Source organism: Lissotriton helveticus, chromosome 7, assembly GCF_964261635.1.
Source record: "Lissotriton helveticus chromosome 7, aLisHel1.1, whole genome shotgun sequence".
In the NCBI taxonomy this organism is placed as follows: domain Eukaryota; kingdom Metazoa; phylum Chordata; class Amphibia; order Caudata; family Salamandridae; genus Lissotriton; species Lissotriton helveticus.
The window spans coordinates 414,382,137-414,398,210 of record NC_136068.1 but is presented as its reverse complement, the minus strand read 5'-3'; the positions used below and the strand labels follow the sequence as shown (position 1 = coordinate 414,398,210).

Sequence of the window (16,074 nt, the reverse complement as noted above, 5' to 3'; positions counted from 1 at the left end):
TCTTATCATTGACTATCCCACTTTGCGTTAATCCTTAATTAGATAGGATCTGTCCTGTTTGCACCATATGTTTCTATGCATATTGTTTCACCATTTTAGTCTTGTTGTGATCTTTTTCCTTCCTCTCCCTCTAACTGAAAAGTGCTCATTTATCCTTCGGGATCAAGTTCGCGCTATATAATACTTTATAAATAAATAAATAGATAGATAAACGTGTCTTTTCTCTTGGCTATTACTTTTTCATACAACTTCTATGCTAATGATTCACAATTTATTTCCTTTTTAGGTCTCGCCTGTCGATGCGCATGCGCATCGAGCAAGCGAGACTATAGGGGCTCATCGACTCTTTATCTAACTTGCAAGGAATCGTGGCGATTCCTTGCAGTGCCCGTGACTTTTAAGCTCAATGCGCATGTGCATTGAGCTTAAAAGCGCGTGCACAGCCGCCCGCATTCCTCCGACACCTTTGAAGTGAAGCTTAGCTTCACTTCAAAGGCCCGGCTTCTTCACACCCACATGCCGCTCTGCCCCGCTCCGCCCCCTCCCCTGAGTCATCCTGCCTGCCCCTTCCCGCCGTGTCGCATTTCTCCTCCCCCCTCCCCTCTCTTCCCTCCGTCTTGTTTCTTTTGGCGATGTTCTTGTTTGTTTAAGCACGTGAGGTTTTGTTAGCTGTCCCGATGTTTTATAGCCTTACACGTCTTACTCGCCTTTAAATCTGTAAGCAGACACTCGTTGTGTCACGTATTCAGCGCGGCTGCTGCTTGGGATCATGTGTTTTTTTTAAAAACAAGCAATTTAGTTATAGAAAGAGGAGGGCTCTATATGCTTTGTAACCTGTGTCGGACGTATTTCGCATGTTTGCTGCTTGGGATCAGGAGTTTTTTTGAGGACAATATGCTTTTAAACGTGTTGTACCCCCTGAATATAACTATTGTAGCTGATGCTAATTGAAAAGGATCGAGGAGGCTGCGCTGTTACAATCTAAATAGCAAAGTGCTCGAAATTATTATTAATGTGCAGCGCTACTCCGTGTGATATTTTGTTAGCAATCCCGATGTTTTATAGACTTTTTGGTAAAAAAAAGAAAGACGAGTGCCTTACTCGCTTTTAAATGTGTAAGCAGACACTCGTTGTGTCACGTATTCAGCGCAGCTGCTGCTTGGGATCGCATGTTTTTTTTAAGAACAAGCATATTTTAGTGGGCAGACACAGGAGTTATTTTTACAATTCAAGCAGCGCTAAACATTTATGTGTGAGGTAATATACGGAGCTAACTAACAAACAGCACTTACGTTTATTACATTCCTAGCTATGGTATATTACAGATTTGCACTTTAAAATGTAAGGTTTTTAACTGTTAAACGGTGTGCGTCTTTATGCAGGTTTACTTATTGCCAATTTCACCCGTAGTTGTAACCGTGCTTTTTATCAGCACTATTTACATTACCTAAAACATATTTGTTTTGTTAGCACGGAATGATGTCTTTTTTGTACTGTGTATGATGTGCACAGATACAAAGCTACGCGCACAGAGGTAGCTAAAACTGGATTTGGTATCGTTGCCGCCACATCCCTTCTGATTTAGCATAAATGTAGTTTAAACCGCTGCCATGCAACTGAGGAACCGGTTCGGCTCTCTGGGAAACGCGGGCTCTATTGGTGCTGCACACCGGTTGGTTATTTAAACTATAGTATTTTCACCTCCTGCAATTGTGTTTAAAAATGTTTGGCATCCCGACAACATATGTCTACACCCTGTGGTATAACATACATTTTAAGTAGAGCTATGGCTGTGCATTGCGAACACGCCACGGTGATCTGTTTATTTTTACAGCAGAGACTGATGTTTTACGCATAAGAGCTTTTTATATTTACAAGTAAAATCCGTAGTACTGCTAGCGAAGAGCTCTGCAATAGGACTATTTAGTTTAAAATAAGCAGTCCGTGTGCGTGATAATTAATAAAAAAGAAAACATATAAATGTAGAAAACAAGTATATGCTATATAATAGTGTACTCCTTTGCCCTGTGCGTTTTGCACATGTGATACGTAATGCAAAGTAGCTTGCATGGCATGCTTTCTTGAGCACAGACGCACATCTTTATTGCGCTTCCTGGAGATAAGCATAAGTTTTATATTATGCTTTTGGTCCACCATAAAATTAATTGTGTTCTCTTTAGAAGTGGAGCTGGGGCGTGGGTTTTATCACTTTTCTCGCCGTTTGTTTACAAACCTGTTGCAGAGGTTAGCTGCATCTGGTACTTTGTTATAAATGTTGCGTTAAAGATGTATTGTGCGATAAATGTAGGCCTTATTTTCCTATGTCTTTTAATAATTGTGTATGCTTGGTATATAGTATTATACAGCTATTTGTGGTTTAACTGTATAGTTAAAAAAAATACTGTTACAGCTTAAACAAAATATTGCAGAGGTTATGAGGGATTTTTAAACGTGTGGAATTTATCTAAAAAAATCTAGAGCCCCACACTCCTTTAAACCTGTAAGCAGACACTCGTTGTTCAGTGCATACAGCGCGACTGCCACTTGGGATCCGATGCTGTCTTTAAAGCATCAAATGTAGCTTTTAAAAACGGGGCCCCACACACCTGTCAACCCATATGCAAACACTCGTTCTGCAGCGCATACAGCGTGCCTGCCACTTGGGATCTAATGTTGCCTTTAAAGTGTGTCATTTAACCTTTAAAAAACGGGGCCCCACATGCCTTTCAAACCATAAGCAAACACTCGTTGTGCAGCGCATGTAGCATGTCTGTTGCTTACAATAAAGCAGCTCCCAGCTATGCATAAGTGGTTTTATTAATTACCCACCACATTATCACTCAGCACCACCACAGCACCACTCAGCAGCACCACAGCATCACTCAGCACCACCACAGCACCACTCAGCACCACCACAGCACCACTCAGCACCACCATATTATCATTCTGCACCACCACATTATCACTCAGCACCACCACAGCATCACTCAGCACCACCACAGCATCACTCGGCACCACCACAGCACCACTCAGCACAACCACAGCACCACTCAGCACCACCACAGCATCACTCAGCACCACCACAGCATCACTCAGCATCACTCAGCGCCACCCCAGCATCACTCAGCACCACCAGAGCACCACTCTGCACCACAACAGCACCACTCAGCACCACCACAGCATCACTCAGCGTCACCCCAGCATCACTCAGCACCACAACACCACCACTCAGCATCACCACATCATCACTCAGCGCTACCCCAGCATCACTCCGCACCACCACATTATCACTCAGCATCACCACAGTATCACTCAGCACCACCACATCACCACACAGCACCACCACAGCATCACTCAGCACCACCACAGCACCACTCAGTACCACCACAGCACCACTCAGCACCACCACAGCACCACCACATTATCACTCAGCACCACCACAGCACCACTCAGCAGCACCACAGCATCACTCAGCACCACCACAGCACCACTCAGCACCACCACAGCACCACTCAGCACCACCATATTATCATTCTGCACCACCACATTATCACTCAGCACCACCACAGCATCACTCAGCACCACCACAGCATCACTCGGCACCACCACAGCACGACTCCGCACAACCACAGCACCACTCAGCACCACCACAGCATCACTCAGCACCACCACAGCATCACTCAGCATCACTCAGCGCCACCCCAGCATCACTCAGCACCACCAGAGCACCACTCTGCACCACAACAGCACCACTCTGCATCACAACAGCACCACTCAGCACCACCACAGCATCACTCAGCGTCACCCCAGCATCACTCAGCACCACAACACCACCACTCAGCATCACCACATCATCACTCAGCGCTACCCCAGCATCACTCCGCACCACCACATTATCACTCAGCATCACCACAGTATCACTCAGCACCACCACATCACCACACAGCACCACCACAGCATCACTCAGCACCACCACAGCACCACTCAGTACCACCACAGCACCACTCAGCACCACCACATTATCACTCAGCACCACCATATTATCATTCAGCACCACCACAGCACCACTCAGCATCACCACAGCATCACTTAGCACCACTCAGCACCACCACAGCATCACTCAGCACCACCACAGCATCACTCAGCACCACCACAGCATCACTCAGCACCACCACAGCACCACTCAGCACCACCCCAGCATCACTCAGCGCCACCACAGCACCACTCAGCATCACCACATCATCATTCACCGCTACACCAGCATCACTCAGCATCACTCAGCACCACCACATTATCACTAAGCACCACCACATTATCACTCAGCACCAACACAGCACCACTCAGCATCACCAAAGTATCACTCAGCACTACCACAGCATCACTCAGCACCACCACAGCACCACTCAGCACCACCATATTATCATTCTGCACCACCACATTATCACTCAGCACCACCACAGCATCACTCAGCACCACCACAGCATCACTCGGCACCACCACAGCACGACTCCGCACAACCACAGCACCACTCAGCACCACCACAGCATCACTCAGCACCACCACAGCATCACTCAGCATCACTCAGCGCCACCCCAGCATCACTCAGCACCACCAGAGCACCACTCTGCACCACAACAGCACCACTCTGCACCACAACAGCACCACTCAGCACCACCACAGCATCACTCAGCGTCACCCCAGCATCACTCAGCACCACAACACCACCACTCAGCATCACCACATCATCACTCAGCGCTACCCCAGCATCACTCCGCACCACCACATTATCACTCAGCATCACCACAGTATCACTCAGCACCACCACATCACCACACAGCACCACCACAGCATCACTCAGCACCACCACAGCACCACTCAGTACCACCACAGCACCACTCAGCACCACCACATTATCACTCAGCACCACCATATTATCATTCAGCACCACCACAGCACCACTCAGCATCACCACAGCATCACTTAGCACCACTCAGCACCACCACAGCATCACTCAGCACCACCACAGCATCACTCAGCACCACCACAGCATCACTCAGCACCACCACAGCACCACTCAGCACCACCCCAGCATCACTCAGCGCCACCACAGCACCACTCAGCATCACCACATCATCATTCACCGCTACACCAGCATCACTCAGCATCACTCAGCACCACCACATTATCACTAAGCACCACCACATTATCACTCAGCACCAACACAGCACCACTCAGCATCACCAAAGTATCACTCAGCACTACCACAGCATCACTCAGCACCACCACAGCACCACTCAGCACCACCACATTATCACTCAGCACCACCACATTATCACTCAGCACCACCACAGCATCACTCAGGGCCACCACAGCATCACTCAGGGGCACCACAACATCACTATGCGCTACCACAGCATCACTGAACGCCACAGCATCACTCGTCGCCACCACAACGTCACTCCGCGCCCCCACAGCATCAATCTGTGCAACCATTCAACAACAACTGGTTCAAATATTTTCTCTCAATGTTTCAAGCTTTATTACAAATGTCACAAAAAGATGTTAATTTTTCACTTCTGTTCTTGGATTTTTGTCACAATAAAATACACTGAACATAATCTTCACAAAGGTTATTTACAAAAGTTTAAGCTATTGCCATTATAAATTACAATAACTTTTATTTAAGTATTAATTATAAAAAAAATAAAAGCCATTGTTATTTGTAATATCAATACATCTAATTCACGTAAATACAACACTTATTGCATTACAAATGCTATAGGTGTCACATTTGCGAAAGTTATAACTATTGGCATTGTAAATGACAAAGCTATTAATTTAGCTATTTTCAAAACCAACACATAAACAAAAAATGTGTCATTTACAATCCCCATAGCTCAAACTTCCCTAATGCGAGACCTATTGCATTGCAAATGCTTGTTTTCACTGTATCCCTTAACAGAACTGTTGTAATTGTCTGCCCGCCATCAACTACTAAATACCTTTTTCACTCTTGACTGCTTGACCGTTTTTGTTCCTTCTTTCATCTTTTTTTCCCACCTAAACGCCTTGCCTTGTCTCCTTATGTTTTATCTTTGACTGCAATGTTTGCTTTTCCCACCACACCTGCCCACTGCACCTGCCTGGTCTTTTGTACCGGTTCCTTTCAGATTTATTCAGCTTTTCTGGTGCGAGGTTTCTCCTTCGTATTCGAGCACATGGTGTCCTACCCCGAGGCAAAGGGGACCAGTGTACAGTGATCCCCGACAGCGTCCGGAGCACAGGGGGCTCCAATAAGGGCGGGACCGAACCGAGGTGTGTGTCTGTGGGAGCATCATTTTACTGAATTGTGGGGTTTTAGATCTTTGGGTAGCGCACACCTAACTGCATACAGCAGTGGAGCGCTTTATGGCGTTCATTTTATAGTAACCGGAGCATTTACACAGGAGGTGTAGAGATCAGACACTGCTGTGAGGCCCTTAGGGCAATTGAAAGGGGGCGAAAGTCAAAGGGAGGGTACTAGCTTGTGCCATACACGTTTATTTTCTTATTGGCAATTCAAAGCACCTGTCAGTCAAATAATTTGATCAGAATCTCACATCTGAGGAAATGAGAGTGCCATCACCAGCTGCCAGCTCTCACCTTCCTAAAGCCAGCGGCTCACTTGAGTTGCCTGTAGGAACACTTGGAACTAAATACAACGAACACAAAATCAACACGGGGAGGGGGAAGGGCAGTCTCAGCAAAATTCCCACAATGTACAGTGATCCCAGGTGTGATGGGATTTGTGTTCTTGCCATATGATGTGCACATGAACTGTTTCTCTTTCGCACTAGTACATTTATTTTCTTACTTCATTTGCTATTCGCATTTACTGTGTGCAGAAACAACCCTCTCCTGGGAGGCTTGGGCTAAAGTGACAGAGGAAAACAAGCATGTAAAAATGCAATAGGTCTCGCCTTTGATTAAGTTAAAGCCATTTTTTTGCTATACAATACCATTAGCGAAGTAAATGGCTTTAACTTAATCAAAGGCGAGACCTATTGAATTTTCAATGTGTGGGTGTGTCTGTCTGTGTGTGTGTGTGTGTGTCTGTCTGTGTGTGTGTGTGTCTGTGTGTGTGTGTGTCTGTCTGTGTGTGTGTGTGGGTCTGTGTGTGTGTGTGGCTGTGTGTGGGGGGGATGGCTCTGTGTGTGTGTGGGTCTGTGTCTTTGTGTGTGGCATTTGCGAGAGATTAAGCTATTGGCATTGTAAATGACAATGCCATTTATTTATCGGTTTTCAAAACCAACACATAAATAAAAATGTTGTCATTTACAATGCTAATAGCTCTAACTTTTGCAATGCCGAGAACGTTGCATTGTAAATGCTTGTTTAGTTCTGTTAACGCTTGTTGTTCTGCTCTTGTGATGTTGTGAAATGGCTTACGTGGGTGTTGGCCTAGTTGGTCTACTTCCTTCATTACTGCCTGTTCGAAAGTACAAATTTCAATTGGTACTTGGGAATTTAGGGGACAGAACGTGGATTTGTTCCTCAGGGTTGTGTCTCCCTCTGATGTGGGTGGTGGTTGGTCTTTGAAAAATGCTTTCAGTTTTAGAGTGCGACAAAAGTCTGCCAATTTGCATTTTGTTTTGAAAATGTCTAATTTCGGAGTGGGTACGTATCCCAGACCTTTGTTGAGTACTTTTTCTTGGTCATTGGTGAGTGCTTTGTTTGTGAGGTTTACTATGAGATTATTGTGCCTGGCCCTGTTTTGGCTCTCGTCACACTCCTTGTCTGAACTTGTTTGGTTTGATCTGACCAGGTCACTCCTCTTCTCCTTGTCTTCTGGTTCGACTGGCCATTCCCTAAAAAAGGAATCCCTTGTTGATAATTTTGACCCGGTTGTTGTTGTTGGTTCATGTGAGGTGGCATCTGAAAGTATGGGTTTGGCCATCCTTGGAAGTGTGGATTAAAAGGATGAAATGGTATTCCTGGGGTATTTGTTTGGAAAAATGGGGGGCGCCAGGAATTGCGACCTCTGCAATTGCCTCTTCTGTTCCTTTTAATCCACACTTCCAAGGATGGCCAAACCCATACTTTCAGATGCCACCTCACATGAACCAACAACAACAACCGGGTCAAAATTATCAACAAGGGATTCCTTTTTTAGGGAATGGCCAGTCGAACCAGAAGACAAGGAGAAGAGGAGTGACCTGGTCACATCAAACCAAACAAGTTCAGACAAGGAGTGTGACGAGAGCCAAAACAGGGCCAGGCACAATAATATCATAGTAAACCTCACAAACAAATCACTCACCAATGACCAAGAAAAAGTACTCAACAAAGATCTGGGATACGTACCCACTCCAAAATTAGACATTTTCAAAACAAAATGCGAATTGGCCGACTTTTGTCGCACTCTAAAACTGAAAGCATTTTTCAAAGACCAACCGCCACCCACAGCAGAGGGAGACACAACCCTGAGGAACAAATCCACGTTCTGTCCCCTAAATTCCCAAGTACCAATTGAAATTTGTACTTTCGAACAGGCAGTAATGAAGGAAGTAGACCAACTAGGCCAACACCCACGTAAGCCATTTCACAACATCACAAGACCAGAAAAACAAGCGTTAACAGAACTAAAAAATTATGGCGAAATAGTCATCAAACCGGCCGACAAAGGCGGAGGCGTTGTTCTACTAACTGCTGCAGGCTACGACAAGCAGTGTATGGACCTTTTGGCAGATAAGAAATTCTACCAAATACTTACCACAGACCCAACGGCACGATTACAAAGAACCATATCTATCATGGTTGAAGAAGCAGAGACCAACAACTGGGTGTCCAAAAAAGAAGCGGATTACCTGGAGACAAAGGCACCCAGGACCCCCTATTTCTACTCTCTCCCTAAAACTCATAAAGAAAAGATACCACCACCAGGGAGACCGATAGTCTCAGGGATAGACTCAGTTTTAGAACCCCTTTCACAATTTGCGGATCAATACTTGAGACCCCTGGTTCAAAGAACGCCAACGTATTTAAAGGATACACAAGACCTCCTGAACAAGCTCCAAGGTTTTGAATACTTACAAGACTCAATGCTACTAGTTGGACTCGACATTGAGAGCCTGTATACCAGCTTGCCACAACAAAAAACTCTGGAAACCCTTGAAACAATACTATTCAACACAGAGTGGCTCCATAAGACCCCCAGACATTTCGTATTGGAATGCTGCAGATTAGCTCTAATGGAAAAAAAAATTCAATATAAAGAGACACTCTATCTGCAACGTCATGGTACATCGATGGGCAGTACATTTGCCCCCAGCGTAGCGGGGCTTTATGTCAGCACTTTTGAGAGCACCCACATCCAGAACGAAGGTAACCCTTTCCAACATCAAATACTCTTTTGGAAAAGGTATATCGATGACATCCTGCTAATATGGGACGGAGACACAACCAGCCTAGAAGAATTCCATTCCTGGATCAATTCACGAGACAAATGTCTAAAATTCACATACAGTGCCAACAACACCAGTCTCGATTTTTTGGATATCACCATTTTTGCAGCGAACAATACCCTGCACACTAGAACTTTTTTCAAGCCAACCGCTAAAAACAGCCTGTTATCTTTCGAGAGTTTCCATCCTCGTCCCCTGAGGGAGAACCTCCCGTACAGCCAGTTCCTCAGACTGAGGAGGAACTGCAGTAAAACCTCTGACTACAAAAAATAGGCCAATGATCTTTGTGAAAAACTGACAATTCGCCAATATCCCAAAAAAGTGATCAACAAATGCAAGAAACGGGCTCGCAATCAACCGAGAGAGGCCCTTCTAGAGACAACAACTAAGTCACCAGATGAAAGAATCACGTGCGTCACAATTTACAGCTCAGTGACCAACAATATTAAGAAAATCATAAGTAAAAATTGGAGAATTCTCACATCTAACTTCCTTGACTGGCCTAAGCCAAGGTTCGCCAACAAACGGAGCTGAAATCTGAAAGACTTGTTAGTCCATACCAGACCTCCCCCCAAAAAACTGAAAGATAATCCAGGCCTGTGGAACAACACGCCAGTAACAGGCCACTATCCATGCCGCGCGTGCTCAGTCTGCCACCTCACAAAACCTACAAAAGAGTTACATCTTCTACCAGATCTAACATGGAAGATGAGACGCCACACTAACTGTAACAGAAGCCATGCCATCTACATGATTACATGTCCGTGCCAAATGCGCTACATCGGCATGACGTGTCGCAAAGTTAAACAAAGACTTTGTGAACACCGAAGCAACGTCAATTGCAAAAAACTGACCACAAAAATGTCCACCCATTATTTAGAATCAGGACACACGACCACTGATCTACAATGGGTTATCCTAGAGACCCTGGACGTTATTGACAGGAACGCAACCAAGATCCTTTTTGAGAAAGAACAACGCTGGGTTCATCTTCTCAAGACTGACACTACAGGCTTAAATGACAATATTCCCTGGCTGAGCCTAAACAGAAAATGAATGAATAACAAATATGAATGGACCCCGCTGTACTGATATCGGAATCATGACCCAGATGTCCTCAATCCTATACTATCCATTTTGTGGACAATTCACAGTGATCAAAACCTTCATATCAATTTAAACAGCACCCACTCTATACTGAGTGTATTCCTTAAATTTGCAAACCCATTTGCTAACTTCCAACACAATATGAGACATTTCAATTATTGTCAGTATATAGGTACACACCTTCACTACCCGTTTTACTTAATAGGTAGCGCTATATACAAAAAAAGACAAACACAACTCCCTTAAGTGTAATTGATCCGACTAGCTAGACAAATAACGTTTATACCCACAGGAGACCAAACTCCATTTTCCTCTTTTAAACATTCAACTTTTATCAAAATTTCCCCCTTTACTAGCACCCCTTTGGACAACTTCTCACGAAGCGAGTAACTCCTCGCTTTCTACCATATTCCTTCAAAATCCCTCTAACCACGGACCCAGTAGGAAGTCCGGGTCGAGACAGGCAGAGACAGCACAAGCTGCGCCGAAGAAGAAGAGACCTAGGTAGATACTCTGAGCGACTCCCCGACGTCGACAAAACAGCAAGTATTTCTACCTCGAAAAAAAACGTATTTTATTATTCCTTTCAGTAAGGTACTCCCTTCAGTGCCACCGACCCGTCGGAAGCACAACTTGCTACTTTGTGAGGTATGTGTAGCTAGGAAGCTGGTCACTCGCTTTATGTATCACAGTAACGAACGCTCACAAACGAGTGTTTTTAACCCACTAGAACCAACCACAATCAGTACATCCCATATCTCCACTCGCACTCCAGAGTCAATAGATATTAATAACCAACTACAGCGCTGCAACACTTACCTTTTACCACCCACTATTCCTCAGAATAGTCTAGTAACTGGATAATTCACTGTAAACAAATAGTCATAATCAAACCACAATGTGTCTCTTGTAACAAAATTTATCAGAACTGATGGTCACCTGTGAATTGCACTATAATTATTTGTGTATCCTCCACAGCATGTATAATTAAACATCCACAAGCATGAGGATGAGAGAGTCGACACCCCAACACGAGTATGAATCTGCATAAAGTATTGCCATTTTTTAGGTGTTCTTCAAAATCTGTCAAGATTTTGATAATTGTACTATTTGTACATAATTGTGTGTCTCCCTTACCCTCTCCCTATTTGTGTTTTTGTACGTATATTCTTTTCGCAGGTACAATGCAACCTCCGACAGACTAATGGAACAGGTCAAAAAACCTTTTTTCACTTTTTCACTATTTTCACTAGCCAGCACTGGTCCTGAAGAAAGCCAAACCGACCTATAGAGCCAATTGAGGCTGAAACATGTCGACCGTCTTTTTAAAAATCACCATTGTCATGCTATTGGATTCCTAACTTTTCCATAACAGCACACCTACAAATTTTGTCTACCCGAACCCAGACTAATTAAAGTTTCAGTCTGTTCGTTCAGGTATTTTACATTTTCCTTTAACACCTGTCACTCACTATTCACGATCACTACTGTTTTAACTATGGGTAAAAACATCCAGGTGGAGGGTGCATAAATACTAACCCTATGATTATGCACACACGTGTTAATAAGAGCGGGGAGACAACATATACCGCTACGAGATACAATTTTACACGTGCATGAGGGGTTTTTACTTGGGAGACACCCCACATCGACCTGCATACCATAGTTCTGCAGGACAAGTGATCCTTTCCCCCCCTTGATTTAGCGATTAATCCTAAGGAGACTGAATGGATCAGTACTCTCCCTCCCCCTATTGATTGATTGTTTATTGCATCCTAACAGCAACAGGGCAGTGTTCATAACAGAGCAGGTCCATCTGAGGCAGCACATGAGAGGGCACAATGCAGCATCCTTACAGCAACAGGGCAGTGTTCATAACAGAGCAGGTACATCTGAGGCAGCACATGAGAGGGCACAATGCAGCATCCTAACAGCAACAGGGCAGTGTTCATAACAGAGCAGGTACATATGAGGCAGCACATGAGAGGGGCAAAGAGCATCAACAGTCCATGGTACAGAACAGAGCAGGTCCATCTGAGGCAGCACATGAGAGGGCACAATGCAGCATCCTAACAGCAACAGGGCAGTGTTTATAACAGAGCAGGTACATCTGAGGCAGCACATGAGAGGGGCAAAGAGCATCAACAGTCCATGGCACAGAACAGAGCAGGTACATCTGAGGCAGCACATAAGAGGGCACAATGCAGCATCTTAACAGCAACAGGGCAGTGTTCATAACAGAGCAGGTCCATCTGAGGCAGCACACGAGAGGGCACAATGCAGCATCCTAACAGCAACAGGGCAGTGTACCTAACAGAGCAGGGACATCTGAAGCAGCACATGAGAGGGGCAAAGAGCATCAACAGTCCATAGCACAGAACAGAGCAGGTCCATCTGAGGCAGCACATGAGAGGGCACAATGCAGCATCCTAACAGCAACAGGGCAGTGTTCATAACAGAGCAGGTGCATCTGAGGCAGCACATGAGAGGGGCAAAGAGCATCAACAGTCCATGGCACAGAACAAAGCAGGTCCATCTGAGGCAGCACATGAGAGGGCACAATGCAGCATCCTAACAGCAACAGGGCAGTGTTCATAACAGAGCAGGTCCATCTGAGGCAGCACATGATAGGGCACAATGCAGCATCCTAACAGCAACAGGGCAGTGTTCATAACAGAGCAGGTACATCTGAGGTAGCACATGAGAGGGGCAAAGAGCATCAACAGTCCATGGCACAGAACAGAGCAGGTCCATCTGAGGCAGCACATGAGAGGGCACAATGCAGCATCCTAACAGCAACAGGGCAGTGTTCATAACAGAGCAGGTACATCTGAGGCATCACATGAGAGGGGCAAAGAGCATCAACAGTCCATGGCACAGAACAGAGCAGGTCCATCTGAGGCAGCACATGAGAGGGCACAATGCAGCATCCTAACAGCAACAGGGCAGTGCTCATAACAGAGCAGGTACATCTGAGGCAGCACATGAGAGGGGCAAAGAGCATCAACAGTCCATGGCACAGAACAGAGCAGGTCCATCTGAGGCAGCACATGAGAGGGCACAATGCAGCATCCTAACAGCAACAGGGCAGTGTTCATAACAGAGCAGGTCCATCTGAGGCAGCACATGAGAGGGCACAATGCAGCATCCTAACAGCAACAGGGCAGTGTTCGTAACAGAGCACGTACATCTGAGGCAGCACATGAGAGGGCACAATGCAGCATCCTAACAGCAACAGGGCAGTGTTCATAACAGAGCAGGTACACCTGAGGCAGCACATGAGAGGGGCAAAGAGCATTAACAGTCCATGGCACAGAACAGAGCAGGCCCATCTGAGGCAGCACATGAGAGGGCACAATGCAACATCCTAACAGCAACAGGGCAGTGTTCATAACAGAGCAGGTCCATCTGAGGCAGCACATGAGAGGGCACAATGCAGCATCCTAACAGCAACAGGGCAGTGTTCATAACAGAGCAGGTACATCTGAGGCAGCACATGAGAGGGGCAAAGAGCATCAACAGTCCATGGCACAGAACAGAGCAGGCCCATCTGAGGCAGCACATGAGAGGGCACAATGCAACATCCTAACAGCAACAGGGCAGTGTTCATAACAGAGCAGGTCCATCTGAGGCAGCACATGAGAGGGCACAATGCAGCATCCTAACAGCAACAGGGTAGTGTTCATAACAGAGCAGGTACATCTGAGGCATCACATGAGAGGGGCAAAGAGCATCAACAGTCCATGGCACAGAACAGAGCAGGTCCATCTGAGGCAGCACATGAGAGGTCACAATGCAACATCCTAACAGCAACAGGGCAGTGTTCATAACAGAGCAGGTCCATCTGAGGCAGCACATGAGAGGTCACAATGCAGCATCCTAACAGCAACAGGGCAGTGTTCATAACAAAGCAGGTACATCTGAGGCAGCACATGAGAGGGGCAAAGAGCATCAACAGTCCATGGCACAGAACAGAGCAGGTCCATCTGAGGCAGCACATGAGAGGGCACAATGCAACATCCTAACAGCAACAGGGCAGTGTTCATAACAGAGCAGGTCCATCTGAGGCAGCACATGAGAGGTCACAATGCAGCATCCTAACAGCAACAGGGCAGTGTTCATAACAGAGCAGGTACATCTGAGGCAGCACATGAGAGGGGCAAAGAGCATCAACAGTCCATGGCACAGAACAGAGCAGGTCCATCTGAGGCAGCACATGAGAGGGCACAATGCAGCATCCTAACAGCAACAGGGCAGTGTTCATAACAGAGCAGGTCCATCTGAGGCAGCACATGAGAGGGCACAATGCAGCATCCTAACAGCAACAGGGCAGTGTTCATAACAGAGCAGGTACATCTGAGGCAGCACATGAGAGGGGCAAAGAGCATCAACAGTCCATGGCACAGAACAGAGCAGGTCCATCTGAGGCAGCACATGAGAGGGCACAATGCAGCATCCTAACAGCAACAGGGCAGTGTTCATAACAGAGCAGGTCCATCTGAGGCAGCACCTGAGAGGGCACAATGCAGCATCCTAACAGCAACAGGGCAGTGTTCATAACAGAGCAGGTACATCTGAGGCAGCACATGAACGTGTGTCATGTGGACAGTCCCATGGACAATAATAATGCAAGGGTGGTTACAATGGACATTCCAGACATCAAGTACAATGAGATTTTGGTGATGGTAACTGCACCTTACAGCACAGAATCATGTGGACTGTGGGACCTCGTAGTTTCGGACACAGTAGCAGGATCTGATACAGGAGTGTGAGACACAGCCACAGCACTAGTGACTGACACATTAGCCATAGACCCAGACACACTGGCAGGACCAGATACAGGAGCGTGAGACACAGCCACAGCTCTAGTGACTGACACATGAGCCATAGACCCCGACACACTGGCAGGACCGGATACAGGAGTGTAAGACACAGCCACAGCTCTAGTGACTGACACATGAGCCATAGACCCAGACATACTGGCAGGACAGGATACAGGAGTGTGAGACACAGCCACAGCTCTAGTGACTGACGCATGAGCCATAGACCCAGACACACTGGCAGGACCGGATACAGGAGTGTGAGACACAGCCACAGCTCTAGTGACTGACACATGAGCCATAGACCCAGACACACTGGCAGGACCGGATACAGGAGTGTGAGACACAGCCACAGCTCTAGTGACTGACACATGAACCATAGACCCAGACACACTGGCAGGACATGTCCCTGGACAATGACCAACAAATACCATGCCAGCATCTGAGACATGAGAGTGGCGGACATACACAGTGGCAGTACCTGAAACAGGAGAGGGCACAACTGACACAGTGCTACTACATGAGGCATGACAGCGAACAACAGACACAGTGCCACTATTTGACACATGAGAGTGAACTGCAGCTGACCCACTAGGACCACTGAAATGATGAGCCACATGGCTGTATCGGCCAGGAGGCAGGGTGGCTCTGGGAGCTGGGGACAGCTGTACTGGAGTGACATTGGGGTGGGCAGGTGTCACCGG

The 16,074-nt window shown here is 46.4% G+C and overlaps 2 protein-coding genes across 9 annotated transcripts in view; one reads left to right on the top strand and one right to left on the bottom strand.

The window, feature by feature from the left end:
* Nucleotides 1–16,074, top strand: part of LOC144768536 (uncharacterized) — a 1,350,740-nt gene that overhangs the window by 219,016 nt on the left and 1,115,650 nt on the right. The gene's annotated exons all lie outside the window — the stretch shown is intronic.
* LOC144767004 (uncharacterized) overlaps nt 10,458–16,074 on the bottom strand; it is a 268,113-nt gene continuing 262,496 nt past the window's right edge. The window contains exon 5 of the mRNA XM_078650663.1: nt 10,458–10,484. Coding sequence (XP_078506789.1) covers nt 10,458–10,484 — 27 coding nt within the window. The remainder of the gene's footprint in view (nt 10,485–16,074) is intronic.